General features: G+C 39.2%; 1 protein-coding gene across 1 annotated transcript; it reads left to right on the top strand.

The window, feature by feature from the left end:
• The first annotated feature begins 2,729 nt into the window (after window positions 1-2,729).
• On the top strand, window positions 2,730-13,340 carry LOC120567618 (olfactomedin-like protein 2B). The gene is made up of 9 exons (XM_039814531.1): window positions 2,730-3,459; window positions 4,480-4,737; window positions 4,937-5,044; window positions 5,831-5,989; window positions 6,128-6,344; window positions 8,311-8,781; window positions 8,879-9,055; window positions 9,317-9,513; window positions 11,666-13,340. Exons 1-9 carry the CDS (start codon window positions 3,169-3,171, stop codon window positions 12,053-12,055), a joined length of 2,268 nt encoding a protein of 755 aa, XP_039670465.1. The 5' UTR covers window positions 2,730-3,168; the 3' UTR covers window positions 12,056-13,340.
• The last annotated feature ends 9,004 nt before the right edge of the window (window positions 13,341-22,344 follow it).

The raw sequence follows: 22,344 nt of genomic DNA on the forward strand, positions 1-22,344 counted from the left end.
TAAAGCTTCAAACTGCAAATAAATAGCCTACTGGAAACTGCTATCAACGTGTTGTTTTAATGCTCTGAGAAATAAAACACAACACATTTTCTTTGTAGCTTCCATGTTGTTTCCACATTGCGACTAAAGCTCATGAACACACCGAAGTCAGAAGAATGACTTCCCAGACAGTCAACTCAGGAAACAGGACCATCCGAGGAGCACATGAATGCAGCATTAGTGAGCTGGGCAGTACTGTTATGGTTAAAACGTGAGTTGAAATTTGTCACAGCAGTCATCTTAATTTAATTCAAAGTAAAAGGGAAACAGACATTTACATTGCCAAAGCAAGTATGAAATAAAAACAAAAATGTACATACAATAAGTAAAGATCTACTAGAATAAAGTGTAAACAGAGCTGTGCAACATTGCAACATTGTAAGCGAACACATGAATGAAAAAAGGTAAAGTTGAATTGATATACATTTAAGCCTATAAGCAAAGATAACTTAAGGTGAAACTAGAAAAGTGTGGACAATGCAGTTAAAACATATACATAGAAATAAGTTAGAACTGTGTAAACACTGCAACATTTTCGAGGTATTTCCATATGTATGTACAGTGTGTCTGTGTACGGAGGTCAGCACAGGGCAAACGGTCAGTGCAGGAATCCAAAGATGATTCACAGTTTTCATGGTGGTATTATTCCATTGGATGTCCTTTTCTTGTCGCAACAGATCACAAATCTTGCTGCTGTGTTTGCACGTTGCTGTATTTCACTCAGCAGGTACTGTATGTACGTTTTTTTGTTATCAGTTATGTAGTAAATCTTTTTGGGTGTTTGTAATGGAAAAAAAAAGCAGCTCTGTTTCCAGCTGATGTTGTGTGCAGTGGGTGAAGCCAGGTCTGCCTGTGGCCGCCTCTCTCGATGGCGAGGCTGTGCTCACTGCGCATGTACAGAGTCAAGGATTGCTTTAGTTTGGGATCATTCAAAGTGCTCAGGCATTCTGCCACAGGGCATTCTCTGTCTAGGGTCAGATAGCATTGCAATTTGCTCTGGTTTTTGTTTGATTCTCTACAATGTGTCAAGTGATTTTCTTTTAGTTTTCTTATACTTTGGTTTAGTCTGATGGGGTGTGTGTCTGGGGGCTCTGAGTCCCAGATCCAGCTGGCTGAGGGGACATCTCTCTACGGTATCTCTGTGGATGACGGCTTTGTTATGGATTGTGTCCGGGTCACTTTCTTCTAGGTGATAATGAAATTTACTCAATTCAATTCAATTTTATTTATAGTATCAATTCATAACAACAGTTATCTCAAGACACTTTACAGATAGAGTAGGTCTAGACCACACTCTATAATTGATATGCTCTCTTTTGAACTTGGAGTAGTAGTTTTATGATGATTTTGACGATTAGTGGGTATAGTCCTCCCATCTCACCAACTACAACGTCATACACAAGGGTAAAATTTAACAATGTATTTTACCCTTGTGGAATGAATGAAAGCATGTCTTCTTCACAACCTCCCTTTTAGGGCCATCTGCTGGTTAACACGGGAACATATTACAATATGTTTTAGCTCTATGCAACACTGTTACTCGAACATCACAGATTCTATCAGAGTTATGTTCCCAAATTAGAAAAGTGATTATAAAAGTAACCGTACTGCTAATGTCTGTCTGGCTGTTTTTATGCTGTTTTGTGTCATTATGTGTTCATGAATCACAGGATTACAGGCTCACGATACGATACGTGATACATGGCTAACGCTACCGATGATATCACAATACAGCCATTCTGCGTTAATCAATATATTGCTAGACAATCCTATAATGATACATCACGATATCGGTCTAAGTATGAATACAAAATGCTTGTTGAAAAGGTTAATTGCAGGTTTTCTCTGTATTCACTGCAACTCCAAACTGTTAGAAAACAGCACAGTTCTGCAGCACAAGTTTTTCAGTCAGTAAATTAAAATGACAGAACTATAGAGAAACTATGGGTCCAGACTTTGGACTTAAACGTGGCTCGGACATCTGTTATTGTCCTCAAACTGTTGTCCGCCACCCCGTTGATATTTCATGTTAGTTTGTTTTCTTTTTCTTTGAGGATGTGTAGACTCTTCTTTGTAGTTATTTTTGAGATGTTTGTAGTTATTATGAGTTACATTTGCAACTTGTACTAGATGTCTACTATGTCATCTGGGTCAGGTCTGCTTTCTGTCCCCAGAGTCTGAACTAAACATGGAAAAGCAGCGTTCAGTTTTGATGCACCACATCGGCTACAGTGTCTGGAACAAACTCCCAGAAAACTGCAGGCCCACTGCAACTCTCAGTCCTTTTACATGAAGGCTGGAGACTTTTCTGTTCGATGCTGCCATTTTTTAAAGTAAATGTTCACTTTTAGTCTTGTATTTCATACCTGTCTTACTCTACTTTAGCTGTTTTTATTCTCTCATTCTAACTATTCTCTTTAACGATTTAAAAAAAAAAATGTTTTAACTGCTCTGTTATGTATGTTATGTTATGTAATATGTAAAGCACTTTGAATTGCCTTGTTGCTGAAATGTGCTATATTATAAAGCTGCCTTGCCTTACTTCAAGGGATTGTTGGCTGTCCTATGGCTGGATAGTAAGATTGAAGAGGTTTTTACCATTATGTCTCTCTCTCTCTCTGTCTCTCTCTCTCTCCCTCTTCCTCTCCCTCTCTCTCTCTCTCTCTCCCTCTCCCTCTCTCTCTCAGGCTCTAGCCCAGCCAGTCTTGGTTTGGACCGGGTCGGTGTGGAGTTCTGTCACCGGCGACACGTCGCATGTAACCGAATAGAGCTCCTTTGTCTCTGGCATTTTATACGTGAACATTTTCCTTTCGTCCCTTTTTAAATACAGCCTTCATCGACAAGAACTGAAGTGTGTCTATTGTTAAGTTGTATATCAGGCAACATTTGAACCAATACGTTCATTCATTGCGCTGGAGATGTAAAACGCGTTAGAAGACCTGTGGACCGTGGTTTTGAAGCTTAACTTAGAAACCAGTGGACTGTTGGATACGTGGTTCGTCTGTTCTTTCAGCGCTGTCAGACTGGACCTGCTCAGCCATTTTTTTGGCAACAACTACCTGATAATTACCTGAGGCTGTTTCTTCACAGAGAGCCGCCTGTTTTATTGTCTGCTGCTTGTGTGGAGAAATGTGGCGCGGATTCTCACTGCTGATTTTATGCTGTGCTGTAAGGGGTCTTGAGGCGGATAAAAGCGATGACCCCTCGCTTCAGAAGATGCTGTCGACCGAAGCAGCAGAGCTGGCCACCCCGGACAAGGATGCTCCCTCCGGGACCGAAGTGGAGAGCAGTCTGCGGGGAGGGGAGCAGCATTCCCCCGGGAGAGACGCTCCTGTTGAGGGAGCGGAGGGGAGAGCTCAGCAGCCCACCGCTGAGCCTCTGGAAGATGAGCTGGATAACCAAGAGAATATCATTAGCCAGGTCAGTGTAATGTGCGCCCATATTTCCTTCATCGCCAAACTGCATACACAGACTTGTAGTTTTAATGGCAAATTGCACACATCAAACGTTCAAAACTAGCATAGTAGAAGAAAGATTTTTACGTATTTTATTAAAAGTAGGCATCCTTTCATTCGGCATTATCCAATTTACTTAGGCCTATTAGTTTAAAAAAGTTATTGAAGTGAAGTAAAGTGAAGTTTTGTGTGGCCCGTCCTGGCTAAAAATCAAAATTATAATCCTGGTAATGGTGGGAACTACTGAATTGCCAGAACTTCAACCCAAAACCAGTTTAATTTTCCTCTCTCCACGTGACTTCGTTTGATCTCATTTGCCAACAGCCTTGTGTGTCAGATCCATGGTCAGATCACATCTCAGTGGTTACTTGGTGAACTCAGGAACATTTTCCATCCAATTCATCATGTGAAAACCACATGAGAATTCAAAGCACTTGTTGTTTTGGACTTTTTTTTTTTTTTTTAATAAAAAAAAAAAATTTTTTTTTTAAAAAAAAAAAAAAAAAAATGGTTTTTTAACACACCGGTTTTTTTTTTAAAAAAATTTTAATTTTTTTTTTTTTTAAAAAAAAAAAAAAAAACACCCCCCCCCCCGCCCTTGTCCCGGCAGACCCAGGCCTGTGTGTGTGCTCCACGGCAACAGTTTGCATCAATGGTGTGGTTGGTTATGTAATATCCTCCATACTGTAAGTGGTCCAAACCAAAAAGTGCCTGTTTGTAAACGCCTGAAGCCATCTTCTTCTCAGGCAGCTCACCACTGCTGCAGCTGCAAATCATCACCCATGCTCAACTCTTTTTTTTTTTAAATTTCATTCAAGTATTGCTGCTTAATATATACCAATGATTAAATATACATTCATTTTAAAGTTGAGTAAAAGGTTAAAGTGTATTTTCTTTTTCTTCAAAGTGTCCTTTCGTCTGAGCAGCCTGTGTAAGTTGAAAAAGATACTTAGAAAGAAAAAAACAAACTCTTCCTCTCTTTCAGTTGCTGGGCGATTACGACAAAGTAAAGACTGTGTCGTCAGGGTCTGACTGTGTGTGTCGCTGTATTGTTCGACCAATCAAACGCTCTGACTGCAGCGACCTGGCATCACCATCCCGGGATTTTTACACAGTGGAGACAGTTACCAAAGGAACAGACTGCAGGAAGTGTGTGTGCATGGCTCCGGCTTCAGCCGTCAACCCCTGTGAAGGAGAGTACAGGTTTAAAAAACTACAAGACGCCAGCAAAGATGACATTAAGGTAGAAACACACTCACACACACAATGTCGCTTTTGTCGTTTTTTTCCTATTGGCTATTGAGGGCAAATTCTTTCTTGAATAATGAAGAGTCTGATGTTTAGGTAAATATGATTCCCATAGGCCTAATCAAAGTTTTTGGCCTTCTCTGTCCTCCTTTCATCTTTCTGGGTCATTCATCTCCGTGATTTTGCCCGTTTAGCTGGCGACTATTATTGACTTGTTGGAGGGCTCTCTGTATGGAATGGACTTGTTAAAGCTCCACTCTGTCACCACCAAGCTGCTGACCAGGGTGGACAACGTGGAGAAGGTGAGCACACAAACCTACATGCACAGGACACTAATCTGCTATCCATTTTATATATATAGTTTTATATATAATGTTTTGCATGGAGCGAATGTAACTCCAAACTCCCAGAAAAAAATCTGCTTTCCACAAGGAAGAATGCCACAGGGTGGTACATAGTGAACAGAGGTTTTCAGGCTTTCTTTAGCCAAAGACTGTAGCTTTAATCACTTGCATACCATTCATTTTCATTTTCAGGATAAAAAAAAAAATCTAATAGCTATAATTAGTATGGTTGCAGCCAGCCAGACCTGTCTACTAAAAAATTGCATTCCCATACAATAAAACTACATTCTCAATGACGTTTCAGCAAAATATTTGTAGCTGAAGTTGCTTCTTTCATAGATTAATATGACAATATGACATTTCTTGAAATTATGTAGTAAATCAATGTACTTTAGAGAAGCCTGGGCAACTACTGTGGTGTTTTACAATATGTGTTTTCAAACACAAAAATGTATATCTGCCGTGTGTCTACTAGTGTCTTATCAAGAGCATATTTTCCATGACAAAATCGAAAGAACTGCACCCCGTTTTTTTAGCCTATATTTGTTTACATTTTGGCAGCTAACATCATTAAAATGATGCTGAATTAGCTCTTAGCAGGTATTACCCATGTATGTACAGACAACTAACTGATTTGAAAGGTCACCACTCTGGTATTTTCTTTAGTTTGCCATTGAGTATGCCATGGTGAATCCTGCTTAGGATGGACTGTTAATGTACTGTCATCATGTGTGTGCACTACAGGCTTTTGCCCGTAATTTTACTGAGAAAGCAAGAGAGAAAGAACGTGTGAAGGAAAGAGCAAAAGAGAAAGAGAAGAAGGCTCAACAGAAAAAAAAGAAAGTGAATGATTTGGAGCGTGCAGGACAGAAAAGTGGAGCAGCTGCCTACGGCAACAAACAGGTATTACCTGTCTGGAAATCTGCGTGTTACATGTCAGAAGCAAAGACAGACTCCCACGTATTATCTGTTTTCAAAACAAAATATTTACAACTGAAAATTCTTTCTAAAGTATACAGAAATGTGCTTGTTCTGTCGCAGAAAAATCCTGAAGGTCCGCTGAAGAACGAACAGCATGATGGTCTGGAACAACAACCACCAACCAGGAATAAGACAGGAACTCAAAAGCCAATCAAAGACCAGACAGAGCCAAAGCAGCCAATCAAAGACAAGAACAGCATGGTCATCAGGGGTGTGACCTTCTACAAGGCAGAGGAGAGCTACAAAGAGGAGGACGAGGAAGGGAAAGGAAAACATAGTAAGTCTAACATACCCTTATTACTGTAATGCTTTTATGTCACATTATGTATTCGTATCCTAACCTGTCAGGATGGATGTTTTTTTCCAGACACAGTTTGCTCCTGATGATTATTTTTAAAAATGTACACATTCATTAATCGATGATACATCATATTTCACTGTAGTGTTGTGCCAATTGCTGATCTTATTGACTGTCAAGGTTTTCAATTTTATTTTTATTCAACCTTTGCTTATACAGGTATTCTCATTGAAAAACTGGGTTCTCATTCTTAAGCGAGACCTGGTCTAGACACAACAGCAATACGACACAAAGTTACAGACAGACAGAACATTCTTACAAAGACAAAATAGGACACAAGTCATAAAAGTGCAAAAAGTGCCAATGTGTGAGTGTATATACTATGAACATGAGCAAACCCCCACAGAGGCTCTGTCCAGATTTCATGAAGATACACACCAAATTCAATTCTCAAATGTAAGACTTTAAAGTTCCTTTTCTTTAAGGTTTATTTAAATTGGGCTATTTAGAGGAACTTCAGAATACAGTTACTACAAAATCCACATGAACTACTCTTCTCATTGGCATACATTAGATCCATTGCACAGCACTTATTTCAAACACTAAATCCTTCAGCACGAGCCTGTTAACAGTACAGACAACGATATCTGTACTTCACCCGTCTCTCCTCGGCTCCCTGTGTTCAGTGTGATACCGTGTGGGTAAGCCCCCGTGGTTTAAAAAGAGAGGGAAATAATAAGTGTGGCACTATAAAATAAAAGTCCCCTGAAAATAAATATAAGTAGCCATTTGAAAAAATGTTTTAAAGTAAAATTGTATTTATTTATTTACCTATATAGACTCATTTATATGTACATTTATTTATATAGTTATAGCCTCATTTATTTATTTTAGAATGTATTTCATAGGCATATTTATTTATTTATTTAATATTGAATAAAATGGCATTCCATACTTGGCAATCTCATTTATTAACCCTTGTGTTGTCCTCAGGTCAAATTTGACCCGTTTTCAATATCAGAAGCTTTTTTATATCAGAAATATGGTTTTCTTTTAACCAAAATGGCCAAATATAACATGGATGCATGGATGTACGTTGTATGGAACCCATGTAACAATCTTTGCAGGTAAAATTAATGATTACTTTTATTCAATTTTTATGACATTTGAAAAACACGTTTAAATGGTTTTAAAACAGTATTCTGACTAAACTTTGACATAAACCAGTCGGTGATCCTTTTATCCTAACTATTAGTCAAAAATATTTCATAATTTCTGCCTTTTTAACTCAAAACTTAGGTATAATATCATTTAAGTTAGGTTTATTGAACATGAATTTAAAATAAAACGTTGAAAAAAGTGACAAAAACGTTTTAAAAAGTGTCCAAAGCATAAAAAATGAGCCAAAAATGCTTAAAAAAAGCAGCAAAAATTCAATTTCACTTTTGACCTGGATGGACAACAAGTTCATGGTCGAAGGAAAGAGACAACACAAGGGTTAATACCATCTTCTGAAAAATACAGTTCACTGTAAAAACAAAACAAAATACATAAATTAACAAAAAAGTGTAACACTTTACTTTAAGTTTTCTACATAAGAGTGACATGACACTGTCATGAATACATGACACTCACATGACACAGTCATGACACATGACCCCTGACCCTAACCCTAACCTTAACCATGTGTCATGACAAAACCGAATTACACTTACTAAAAAAGAGTTATGTCATAAACGTTTATGACTTGTTTATAATGTTTTATGACACGTTCATGACAGTGTCATGTCAGTCTTATGTAGAAAAGTTAAAGTAAAGTGTAACCCAAAAAGCCTTAATAATGTTCGGTTCAAATCTGACAACTACAGCAGGCAGAGAGAACTGTTCGAAGACATTTTATTCAGCATAAAACTGTCTTTTCTTCTTCATTTTACTTCTTTTACAGCAACTCTAACTACAAATGCATCGGTGGACTTACTGATCTCTAACCCGCTCCCACCTACCAGGACCTTCCCCACCAAGCGTCCAGGACCTTCAACCACTCGTAGCACCCAACTAGACTTCCAGGACCCATCAAGGAGACTGAGCAGGCCAGCGCCCACCCAGCAACCAACAGCTCCCCCAACTACCACCCAACAAACCACAACTCCAACAAAACCAGTTCCCACCACCATCAAACCAACGACTAAATTAACGACAAAATCAACAACAACCAAACTGACAACTACTTCCCAACAAAATACAGCTACTATACAGCCTACCCGGCACGCCAATCAGGACACCACCTCGCTCTCAGATACCAATAGAAGTCCACCCACCGATGCGTCTCCCACAGCAGAGTCTCGGCCAGGACCCAAAAGTCGACTCAGCTGGACGGAGAACCCCGCTGACCAACCAAAGACCACAAAAAAGCCTGGTAGATATAAGACATATTTTGGGAGTTTTATCATTAAAATGATGAAATGAAAAAATTGCATTTTAGAGTCTTGACTCACAGTGTCACCTTCTTGCAGCAGTGTGTAAGGACACATTAGCCAGTATCTCTGAACCGGTTCAGCAGAACTCTTACGGCCTTAGTGACGGAGCCTGGATGAGAGATGCTCGTGGCCATGGCAACGTCATCTACCTTACTAATGGTCACTATGGCAACAACCTCCTAGAGTTCCGAGACATGGACACCTTCAAATCAGGTATAGGAGTCGTTTCTTTGTGTATGTGTGTATGTATGTGTGTGTGTGTCTGTGTGTGTCTGTGTGTAGAAGGTAATGAAGCCATAATATACAGTATTTCCCACCATGCCAAGCCATTTAGCCTGAGGTCAAAGTCATTGTACTGCTTATTAAGTGCACAGAGCCAGTAAAATATAAAACAAATATTTTCTATAGATACTAAGGGTCATGTTGTGGATTGTGACCAGCTGCATATGTTTTCTGTGTGCTCTTCCTACTCAGGTCAGGCAAGTAATTCATACAAGCTGCCCTACAGTTTCACTGGAACAGGCCACGTCGTGTTTAATGGAGCGTTCTACTACAACCGTGCCTTCAGCAGGGACGTCATCAGATATGACCTGAGACACAGATATGTAGCTGCCTGGACCACACTACATGATGCTATACTGGAGGAGCAAGTTCACAGGACACAAACTGAAGTAAGACCCATGGTATACTGGACAAGAAACACTGCATGATGATTTACTCGTGGAATATACACTCTCGGGACACTTTAAAGGGTCATAATGGGTCAGTCCGGGGAACAAAAACACTACAAATCACTAGAGTTCAAAAGGTAAAATAGCAAGGAGAAGAACAACTGCTGTAGTTTTGTTCCCTGTTCATTTCAATTCATATTATAACTGAAATATGTCTGTATTTTACTGTTACCTTACCCAGATAAAAGTGGGGAAAAAACAAACATCAAAGGAGTTGTTCAATATTCTGGGAATTGCATTCATTTGTTTTGTTTCAGAGAGTGAGATGAGAAGATCAATGCCTATCTCATGTTTGTGCGTTAAGTACAGAGTTGCAGTTTGGACAAATAACTTACATTGATATGAAGTGAAAGCTAACACACCAGTGCACAGCAGCAGAGCTGCGCCTCCGCCATGTTGGACTACAAAGTGCAGTAAAAAAAAGTTTAACACAGTTATTTTGGACCATGTTGGACTACAAAGTGCAGTAAAAAAAAAGTTAAACACAGTTATGTTTCATTCTATTGTCATATATTTAATGCCTACCGAAATGGCCTATGCTGAAGAATGAAAAAATATTATATATATATATATATATATATATACGCACACTACCGGTCAAAAGTTTGGGGTCACTTAGACATTTCCATTCCACTCAGACAGAATACCAGCTGAGATCAGTTGCATTGTTTTTTTTTAACCAGGGCAGCAGTTTTCAGATTAGATTATGGGCTTACATCATTTTAAAAGGGTTCTCCGATGTTTTCTCAGTAAGCCTTTTAAAATGATATCAGATTAGTAAACAGAATAAAGCCTTTGGAACATTGGATGAATGGTTGCTGATAATGGGCAATGTAGATTTTGCATTAAAGATCAGCCACTTCTTTCTACAACGAGAACCCTTATTATGATTATGTAAGCACATAATGTAATCTGAAAACTGCTGCCCTGATTAAAAAAAACAATACAACTGATCTCAGCTGGTATTCTGTCTATAATGGAGTTGAATGGAAATTTCAAAGTGACCCCAAACTTTTGACCGGTAGTGTATATGTATGGGAACACACACACTAACACACACACTTACACACGCACAGACACACACACATATATATATATATATATATATGAACCAAGTATAATCAGACCAGAACAGACCACTTGCCACGAAGCAGTATGTTGCGCCTTTGGTGTAATGTTATTTTACAAGACGAAGAGAGCGTGCATGTTTGTGTTTTGCCGTGCTGTGCTTGTACTTCCCGGTAACAAGCAGTTAGCCGCCAGCTAACAACACAGTTGTGCAGTGAGGGAAAAAAGTATGAACAGGTTTTGAGGGGCGCCTTGTTTACCTTGTTTTCTTTTGGGCGAATCGTATTTCTGTCCACCGTTTTTAGAGCCGCGGTCTACACTTCAGAAACATCTACACTTTAAAATCGATTGTGTGGGAGCTGACAGGAACATCATGGTGCATTCAGGTGCTACATAAACCCTGAAATCTACTCAATACACGGCTGGCTGTGAAGGTTGTTTAAAACGGGAACATTTCTAAGTTTTCTTTCTTAATTTCCCATGTTGAAATACATACATCTGTCATTACTTTCTTGTTCCTTCAATGCAGCATTTTTACTGATTATATGCTAAAATCATATCAATACCCCATTCATTTCTTCAAAAGGCAGATTTAAAAAAAATTGGGGGTTCAGCAAACCCCAATATTCTTGTACAACAGGTCCTCAAGAACATCTGTGATGATTTTCAAGTTTTTTTTACTACAGCAATTAAATTCTAAAGTCGTATACCATATCCATACATTGCTATATAGATATATAAAAAAAAAAAAAACTTAAATAAAAAATATAACCGAATGCTCTGCCATGTCATGCTCTGCACTCTGTATATTTTCCTGCTTTGTTGTCCTTTGCCAATCACATGCCTGAGAAAGTCAGGGGATAATTACTTTATTTATTGGTTCATCTCTACCTAACACATACAAGTAGTTACATGATCCATTGTTAATCTAAAAGTACTGATTATAGCCGTAAAGGCTATTCTTTTACATATTTACTCTTCAATAGTTGGTCCTCTGTAAATTACAGCATGTTTTATTTTCCAGGTGGAGTTTGCTGTTGATGAGTCTGGCCTGTGGCTGCTCTACCCTGCTCTGGACACAGAGGGTTTCCACCAGGAAGTAATCCTGCTCATCCACCTGCGCCCCCGAGATCTGCAGCCAATACAGACCTTCCGCACAGGTCTTCGCCGCGGTCGCTACGGAAACAGCTTCCTGGTTTGCGGCGTGCTTTATGCAGTGAACAGTATGGAGGATCGCTACGCTAATGTGACGTACGCCTTTGACACACATACGCTCACACACACTGTGCCGAGTCTGGCGTTCACGAACATGCACGCACACACCTCTCAGCTGGCTTACTGCCCACTAGTAAAGAAACTGTACGCATGGGACAATGGACATCAGATGACGTATGATGTCGTCTTCGCTTATTAGAACAATGAACGCACACATACAGTAGTTGGAAGATTGAACAGCAATTTAGCATCTCCAGCAAGAGGTCCAAACTAAGCTGAGGACAGAAGAAATAAGATAATAACTGAACAGATATTTTATCAATGTTTTGTATCTGAATGACTGTGGATCAGTCTAACTGAATGTGTTGACCTCAGCTGCTGCTTTGTCACACACACAAAAGTCAGTAACAAGCAGCAACATATTCACATTTAAGAGAAAACAAAAAAAAGGGTTATGTGAAAGAATATAAATACATGTATTCACATATTTCTTTCCAAAGATTCCTCTGAATTAAAAACTATGTATACCTGTCCATCTGCATATTCAGATTGTGATTTAGAAATCACTGTGGCCAACGCATTCATTCTCATGAACGGTTTCGTACGATATTGTACGAAAATGTATGCACATCAATTTGTATGATATCCTACGAAATTAGGCGGCCACCTGCTGGTCATATCGCGATGGCTACAGGGCTCTGAGAGATGACTGTCCTTTCAGGGACCGTGGCGGTTGAGTTTAGCATACAAAAAGTGAGCGACATTTAGTTTAGGCACCAAAAAAGTTTAGGAAAAAGATCGTGGTTTGGATTTAAATACTCCGGAGGAACGATCAGGCGTTTCCTCGGTGGAAGTCTTTTGTTTTCGCCAGGAAGCGAACTCTGCTACCTGGCTTCAAAGCACTGTGTTTTACGACCCACCCATCCACCCTGACCTCCTCCCTACGTGGTCAACAGCATTCTTACACAGCAGCAGCCAATGTGGTGCATAAAATATGTGGAATACGTAAAAGTTAATGCTTGACAAGGTGTCCATTGTCAGGAATTAATGGACGACGGAGGAGGCATGAATCATCCGACGCGTGGGGGCTACTAAAATGGCCTGCTGTAGGTCCTTCCTGCAGATCATGGTATAAATACGAATTACAGTGCATTACTTTTCATAACTATATGTACAAATGGCTCATGAGACCAGCCTGCTAATGGTTCTAAAAATGCTAATAATTATCCTGTTAATCCCATTCTTCAAGAACATGCGGTTCCAGCAATTCAGTTTTTGGGAAAAAACAAACTTTCTCACATCATGTTTATTTTTCATAAATGATGATCACTGTGGAGGAGCGTTCTCCATACAGTCTGTACACACTTTAAGTTCACATAGAAAAACACAATGCTCACTGAAGCCTTTGATTTCTGTTATGACCTTCCATAAGTTCAGTGCTTATTAGGGCTGCTCCCTCTTAGTCGATAAGTCGACTAATCGGTCGTTTTGGTCTTAGTCAACTTAGATTTCTTTAGTCGATTAGTCATGTTTTATGCTTTTTTCATGCTGAATGACTTATTTCCAACACACATCTCTGGTAAACACAAGAATTAAAGTGGTGCTTTTGCATGACTCTTTGCGGAGAAACTCAGATTTACAGATCTGTCGATTAAATCAACTAATCGATTAGTCGATACAATTGAATGAGTGTTAGTCGACTAAGAATTTCTTCAATCGAGCACAGCCCTAGTGCTTATAGGAGTTCTTAGTTCTCAGCTGCAGCTTTAAGACTACAGGGTATGAGCCTGTGTTGATTTGTTTACCTTTTTGTTTAGTTGAAAAAATCTTAACTCCACTAACTAGCTTGTTTATAACTTCTATGCTGGGTCGGGTTGCCGCTAGGACAGGTCGGGTGAAAAGATGTCATTGATTGCATTGTGGGATTTGTAGTATCCAGTGTTTTGGGGACTAAAAGTTCAAATATCTTGGACTCTTCTCCATCAATTTTGACAATATTTTAAATCTGTCTCTTGTGAATCATCTAACTTTATGGCAGTGCAACAGTTAAGTGTGGAGTTTCCCTTTCAAGGGGCTGTACCCGAAATACTGGAAAAAAAAACAGCGGGCTGGGATTGCCTCCGCACGACAATTCCCCAATACATGAAATAACACAGCCACGTGCACTAACATGCACGTACAGATACGAAATCTCGGATTACAACACGCATGTCATCAAGGTTGTATTGTTAAAGAGTTTGTTGTGTGACGATTGAAATACCGTGCATTGACAATCAACACAATAACCATAAAATATGAGGGAGTGTGACTTCATTCTCTGCTCAGGTCACCATTACTCCACTATATCTTTACATAGAAAATAGTTGTTTACTGTTATATTAACGTGCTGAACGTCGAGTACAGTCCCTTTAAGACCGCCATGAAAGAACTCTGAACTCATTTTGCTGTTGTGTTAAGTTAATTCATTAATCATGTATTCACGACATGTGCCATAAAGGCTTATGCCACCAAAAAAATCAACAGCTTTCCATAACCTATGTTCAATAAGCTACTGTAATAGTGCCAAGTCAGAAACAGATTGTCAGGTAAAACCAGACTTTACCAATCATGTGACTTTTTACCTTCGCATATTGACCATGTGATCATTTGCCAATGAGCTATAAGAGACCAATTTTTACTTGCCCTGATGAAAGCCTTAATGGCTGAAACGCGCATATTTTAATGATTTAGCCAAGAAGATATTAAAGCCTTTTAAACTTTACTCTCTTGAGTGCCTCAGTTTCCTTCAACCTTTTAAAACTAATAGGATCCCCAAACTAAAGAGCACCAGAGGGACACTCCCCACACACCCGAGCAGCACTCCATGCAGACTGCAATGTGACTAAATTCAGACTATCTAATGACTAAAGACTGTCTAATATATGTTTAATTCCAGAGTGTAAAAACTGACTCTGATAATGAGTTAAGATACAGATATTTCAAACTGTAAGTCTTGCATCTAACAGTGTAATGCCTTTATTTTCAGTATGTAATGAAGCAGCAGCCTTTTTTTATATGGTCAAAGTCTATAATGTATGTTTTTTTTTTTTTGTTGGTATGTGTGCTTAGCGTGTTGCATATTAACCTAAACTCCTGTCCAGTAATGTTCTTATCATAAGGTTTTATTACAGGTGGGAGCAGGAAAGGAAGCTCTAACCCTGGTACAGTTGGTGCTTCATCTGCCATTGAAGTTCATTCATCTAAAACCATTTTCAAACTAGCACATGCTCCACACTGCTTTGCTTGTTGAAGAAAATCCCAAGACAAGGTTGATTTTAACTGCTTTACCTGTTTGTTTTGTTAATTTATAATAAAATATTTCAAAAAGATTAAGGTGAACAAGCTCTAGTCTTTTCCCCTTTTTTTCTTCCTTTCTCCTAAATCTGTCCTGTGCATGTCCATCCTGCTGTGGACATTAGTTCTTGGGTTGATTTAGTTTTCCTGGAAGCATGTGGAGCCACTGGAAGGATCCCAGGATGGAAAACAAGCCCCAGCCAGATGCTGGTGAACCTCCGACTGGGAATGCTCAGGACATAGAGACCCTCTACATGTTAGAGAGTCTCATATAGGTTCCTATAAAATCATGTACTCATGGTTTTTGATAAGACTTTATCACAGAGAGACTTTTCCATTCCAGTATGGTTTGTTAGGCCCAGCCCAGCTCTCTCTGGATCGGATCAGCCCATATCCACTCAAAACAGAATGAGTATGCACTAAAATTATCAACACATTTATAACAATAACACATTTTCAAAGCAGGTGAACACATAGAGAGTTAATAGATAGTTTATAAGCCCTCTGCTCCAGTCTGGCAGCGTCTGACACGTGGTTGCTAATGGACTCTCCAGAGAACTCAACCTGGCATGTTCACAAACTTTCAAGGGAAATTTTACTTGCAAAATAATTCCTGGCTCCTTATCTTACTGTAATGGTACAATCTAACCTGCACTGTGTTTTTGCAGCAGCTGCAAATAATACAACCCAGTTCAAAGAAGTAGGATATTATTAGACTAAAATATACAAAATATATGAACAACATAAAAAACAAAATGCATGACTTAGTGCGAAAGGTTCCAGTAAAGCTGATTGGATCCTCTGGAGATGACATCAAAAGTTATATAACCTTCATGTTTATGTGGTGTGTTGTGTGTGTGTGTGTGTGTGTGTGTGTGTGTGTGTGTGTGTGTGTGTGTGTGTGTGTGTGTGTGTGTGTGTGTGTGTGTGTGTGTGTGTAGATGTGGTAAGTGACCACCTAGCAGGATACAGAAGAAAGGCGCCCATTCACATCAACTGCATACTCAAACAGTCTCTCCAAGCTGAATGTGTGTGTTATGTATAACCACTTGGTCTAAATGTCTGAAAGCATGAAGACCACACACACACACACACACACACACACACACACACGCACACACTCCATAAAACACAGTGCTATCTGTCCAGGTCGACAAAGGAGAATGTCTGATTTACAACACATGCTTGTAGACTAGAGGCTAAATGTCAGAGGCAGAAGAAAGGAAGAGGAATGAAGTACAAACAAGGTTATGCAACTCAGAATTTAAAGTGACCAGAGGAAGCTTGTGGGGCTTTTATGGTCAACAAAGAGATCAACTGAACATGTTACGTAAACATGTTCGTAAAGTTCAGCATCATCAAAGTTGATGAAAAGCAAAAATGATAAAGGTGATGTTCTGTGATAGGACATGACTATGTTTTGGATTCCCGGTTGGTCGCAGCAACTGAAAGTGAAGCATGTACTCTCCTGCCAAGCTGATGTGTTACAGTAAAGGACAAGGCTATTGTAGTTCTATATATTCTTCTTATTGTCAACAAATCTCATGAAAAGACCAAAACCAACAATGTGTAAATCTTTCAATACGTTCTGACTTCCCTGCCCTGTCTGTTGCTCTCAGTCTATCGTTCCTACTTTAAAATTCCATTTTTCAACCACATTAGATTTATTAACTTTCCACACTGTCAACCCAGGAGAGAAGGAGGGAATAGGAGGGGGCAAAGAGGAAACCGAAAGGAATAGATTGAGCGGTGAGAGGAAAGTCTGGAATAAACTGAGAAGTAGTTAACAAACGCTCAGTAATTTCACTGGGCACTGTAATTTCAGTAAACGTTACTCATACAGGAACAAATAATGCATCTGTCAGGGACTTTTTTCAGCAGCGGATTAATCCACATTTGGTGCTCTAGTGAGTATTTCGGGCATTATGTGGGGTTGAGTCAAAATAAACTACAGTTTGTGTGTTCATGGTAATGAAGGAACATGTCATCCATTGAAACAGTGTGACTCATTGATGTGGTTTTACAGTTTTTTTGGAGCTACAACAATGGAGCTCTACAGAGGAAGGAGATTTATCAGGCTTCGACCCACATTGATGTTAGTAGATACATCATTGTTTGTTTCAGTCTGCACATTGGATTTGTTGATGACAAGAAAACTATGGAATAACAAGTAAACTAATTCTACAGAAAACATGGCAGCTTTTAACAAAATATGCTTGAATATATATATTCATGGATTCAGAGGAATATTACCAGAGCCTGCAGTAGGTCCTTGCCAGAAGGTCTTTAGTAGGCTGTGATCAACCTTTCCTGCGTAGGAAGCAGGAAGGGATCTCCATTGCTGCACACTGGATGATGGGCAAGTTCCTCTGATTTATTTTCATTTTTAATTTGAACAGCTTGGATGCTTTATTTACGTCAGAGCTGATTAGTTATAAAAGTTTCTGATTTAAAAGGTTAAACAAAAGAACCAGTCTAATTATTATTTTTCTCATGCTACTATTACAGAAATGCCCTTTTAAAATGTTGTTACACCACTCCAAGATGCTCCTTTTATGCTGCACTTTTGCATACAGACAAGACAATTCATGAATCAGATATTGATCCAGGATCATTGCACTCCTCAGAGATAAATCCATATGATTTTCTTCATTTAAACAGTTGGTCAACTGTCCCTGCTCTGATTAAGTGTTAAGCCTCATGATCAAACCTAAAACGTTTCTAAAGTTGACATGCAACCAGTGAAGAGCAGCTAGAACCTGTAATGTGACGTGTGTCCTGATTTTTGAGCCTCGCTGCAGACTTTTGGAGTTGTGGGCTGGTGCAGATGGGTGATTTTCTGTAGTGGTCAAACATGATGCCATTTGGAGCGTGCAAAACCAATCCAAGGCTCTTATCATCATCTTGTAAATTACATAACCTGGCTCATAACAGCAGAGACATCCTGCAACATTGACTGCAGGACACATCCTTCTGAACAGCATGTGGGATGCAGATTTTCCTTGAACCCACGGGGGGAAGACGTCCCATATGCACATTAAGAGGAAGTAGGTCGTACATATGAATATGTTAAACATTTTTGGGAGATCCTGCTATTTGTTTGACTGTGGCAGGCTAGATGATGCAGTACTTAGGGTAGAGAGACAGGAAGTGGAAGTTTTTTTTCTGAACTAATCTTGACCTACACTATGACTGGAACAAAGAAAACACCAGCTGCAGGGAGAGGTCTCACTGTACTTCACTTTCTGGCATTTTTCTTTGCTTTCTACCTACAGCAGCTTTACGCACAATTTTGTGTCCATATTTCCAATAAAAAATGTGATTAATAGATACAACATGATGCATTGTTATAGATTAAACTACCCAACAGCTACAACAATACAATTCTGTTCATGCAGCGTTACTGTCATATCAAAGTTATGGGCAGGTGTTGCAAAGCTAAGCTAACCAGGGCTCGTATAACAAAGACACACTCTTGCAACGTTAATCCCCCTCTCTCCTTTTCCCTACGTGTTGCGTCTAACGTGAGAATGCCTGGATAATTGTATGTCTTTCCTACCTCTAGAGGGGGTTGTGCTGTGTTAAACTGACTCACCCAGACACTGCATGGTTTAGCGTCTGAAGATGGCTGCTGCTTCGGTGACCACGCTGTAGCTTCGGGTCCACTCTGTCCCATGGGCTCCGTTGGCGTCTTCGCTGGACCAGTCCCACTCTTCCTTGTTGATGTTGTTCAGGTTTTAAAAGGTGTATTTGCAAAAGACTGTGTTGTGTTAAAAAGTCTTTCAGCATCTTTGTCTTCAGTAGTGTTCTCCGTCTAGAAATGTCTGGTTAGCAGCCGTCCGCTTGAGGCTCTTCGTGGAAACCATTTCCTCAATCAATCTCTTACACACCTGCAAATCTGGGTTATCAGCATCACACAAAAACCCCCCCAACCCTCATGTCTCGTGTCAGCATCAGCCCTTTTAGCTAACTACTCAAAAAACACTAAACTGATATCATAACAGCAGGTTACACTGAACAGGTAAAGGATGCGGAGCGTTCGCGCAGTGGATGCTGCAACACTACGCTTCCCTGAAATCAATGAAACTGGCTACACCAGGCATGAGAGCAGCACGTAAGTAGTGAGTATCCCCTCTACAAGCATAAAAATAGGCCAGTCTCCTATTTATATTTATTTATGACTGCTATACTCAGAGTTTTCTAAAAGCTCCAATGTATCTTTCTTGGCACTTAAATAAGGTAAATAAGGTAACCAAAATGGCCGCCTCACATCTTCCTAAGACCATTGTTTAATGTAATTAAACCCATATTTTATGGTTATTGTGTTGATTGTCAATGCACGGTATTTCAATCGTCACACAACAAACTCTTTAACAATACAACCTTGATGACATGCGCACTCACAAGTCCTTAACATGGGATCCTCTCCCATCGCTGCCATCCATCCCATACGATGGTCATGTGAAGGACAGGTTCACAATTCTTCAAGTCAAGTTAAAAGAGTACTCTGCTTATTTAGTACCACACTCCTATAACACTGTCAGGCTCACAACAGAAAAGGATCCAAACCATGGTAACAGAACTAGAACTAGAGATATTGGCTTATTTTATTCCACGCATTCTTCTTCCTTATCAAAACCTGGTGCATGATGTAGCTTCAACAAAGTGCTGATTGCTGGTTGTGATGCTTTAGTTTTTTCATGGATGAAGCATGGTCTCCTAGTGAAACATTTAGGTGGAAAATGAAGAGTTCAAAAGGTTTTAAGGTTTTAAGGTTTAAATATTTTGGTTGCACATGTTATGAAATTCAGAGACTTTGCTTTAGCTTCCAGCCAGACCTCCAATGCTTGTAGAGAGGAAACATTAGAAAGCAGAGGAGAGGTGAGTGATGAAAAGAAAGCAAGCAGAGGTAAAGAGAGGAGGAGAGTGGTGGAAAATAATAAGAGGGCAAAGGGAAATGGAGAAGCAGAGATGAGGAGGAGGAGAAGGAGACAGGAGAGAGAGCTAATGTGTCTCCCAGACATGAGATTTCAACATCTGGTTTGTTACTCTGAGCGTCACAGACAGACAGTAGAGATAAACAGAACTGTAGTACTTACAGAAATTTGTCATTGTTTTGGTCCATACAAAATTATGGACGTAACACAAAATGACAAGCAGCTCAGGTAGCTTATAGAGATATTAAACTGAAGAATTGGATGATGTTGAGTCACACTGAAATCAATCTCAATGGAAAATCATTTTGTTTGCATCCAGTGCTTGAGGATGTAATAAGAATGAGAAATACACAAATAGCTCATTCTGAAAGTTGCAAAAGAGTTCTTGCATGAATCAACAAATATTGCACTTTTGACAGACTCCCACAGTTTACTGCCAAAAACCTTTTACATTCTTTTGAATAATGACCGTAACAGCAAGTAGTTAAAATCACTTTTCCTGTGAGTTCAATCAGAGCAGCAGATCTTTCCTGAGTGCTTTTAAAGTGGTTCTCCCATGAGGCCAGACACAAAAACCGCAGAGTCACAGGGTCAGGGGTTTGAATGTGACTCACATCCTTCATCGTGTCACTCCTTTGCTCTCCTGCTGTCGTTCCCGTAACTCTTCATTGGATAAGGTTACAGGAAGCAGGTTAATGAAAGTGTCTGGTGTAGGCAGTAAGCAAAGCTAGAGTGTCAGACATCCACATGAAATCTCTGCTTACTTAGAATGCTACTAACTAGTCCAGACTGCAGCAGGACACATCTGCTGTATTAATCTGATCTAATTTTCTCCAAAGGCAGCCACGTCCCCTCCTTCCTAAACTCTCTTGCATCTTTGTGCAAGAAAATGAGAACAATAACTTGCTCAGTATGTAGAAGTGTACCTAACGATGATTGTTAAGTCAAGTCTATTTTAAAGCTCACTGTGCAGAAGCAGGCTAACTGTGACACAAATGTGCAGGAAAGTGGTTAAAGTAATCAGACATTAAAAGATTTATATCAGCCCAATGCAGCATTAAACCTTTTTTTTCTCAGTTGTTTTTACACAATCATCAAATGAAAAGCATTATTCTGCAAACCACTGTGCACTTCTCTAATATATAGCTCACTTTCTTACAAGAGTTTATGCATTTCTTGTTGCTTGACGTAGTATGGAGAGCGACAGTGGTAGGGAGTAGTACTAAAGACCAAGGCAGGTTGGGGTGATAGATGGGTCACACAACACACCCTTATGACAGTAAGTCATGAAGGGTGAACTTAGCTATAGAGACCTGAGCTGTTTTTTTTTTGTACCAGGCTGGTACAAAAAAAAAAGGGTTATTTTAACATAAGGATGGGGTTTCACTCCCTTTTGGAGCCAGCATCAAATGGCCACTTGATGAACTGCACACATGTAAATTTCTAAATTAAGAAATGTAAACAGACAGATCTAATATAAATCACTCAACAGAGAGCTAATCGGCTCCTGGCTTAACTCCGTATTTGCACAGATATGGGATTAATGTCTTATTAATAATCGTCTCATGTAACTCTCAGAAAGAAAATTAATACACATATTTTGCAACTTTTCTTTTAAAGATGTAAAGCTGTGCTTTGTGTGTAATGCTACTAACCATCATCAACAAATGTGAACTAATAGTTTCATAGCCATCTTTAAAAAAAAAAATTTTTTTTTTTTTTTTTTCTTTAAGTTTTCCACACAAAAAAAAAAAAAAAAAAAAAAAAAAAAAAAAAAAAAAATATTAAAAACAACAAAAACAAAACAAAAAAAAAAAAAAAAATATATTTTTTTTTTTTTTTTTTTTCACACTCTGCTACATTTCTGTACTTTCTTTTATTACTGCCATCACTCAATGTCAACTTTATCAGCAGACACCACTACAGACCTTCCGAAGCATTAAAGTGAGAGCACTGGCTGTCCTGGGACTCCACCAACATGTCCCTGCTCACCAGATCAGTAGCTGCAAACACAATTACTTAATTAAAAAAGATGTCTTGTGTCTTATTTAGAGCACTTAAGCAAGGATGTTTTTATTTATTTTTTTAATCCTGCCAAAAAGTTAAACAAAATCATCCTAGGAGAAAGGAGGATGATGCTTTTATGGACAGTTGAACATAGTGTTTAAAGAAGCGTATGCTAACTCCCCCCCAAAAGTGTTCCCATGCTGGCTGAACC

This window comes from Perca fluviatilis, chromosome 11, assembly GCF_010015445.1.
Source record: "Perca fluviatilis chromosome 11, GENO_Pfluv_1.0, whole genome shotgun sequence".
NCBI lineage: Eukaryota > Metazoa > Chordata > Actinopteri > Perciformes > Percidae > Perca > Perca fluviatilis.

What these genes read in the sequence shown, in the direction of transcription:
- LOC120567618 (XM_039814531.1), top strand. Translation starts at nt 3,169, where the DNA reads ATGTGGCGCGGATTCTCACTGCTGATTTTATGCTGTGCTGTAAGGGGT. An exon ending in CTGCCTACGGCAACAAACAG is followed by an intron (nt 5,990 to 6,127) that starts GTATTACCTGTC and finishes GTTCTGTCGCAG; the next exon opens with AAAAATCCTGAAGGTCCGCT. An exon ending in AAAGACCACAAAAAAGCCTG is followed by an intron (nt 8,782 to 8,878) that starts GTAGATATAAGA and finishes ACCTTCTTGCAG; the next exon opens with CAGTGTGTAAGGACACATTA.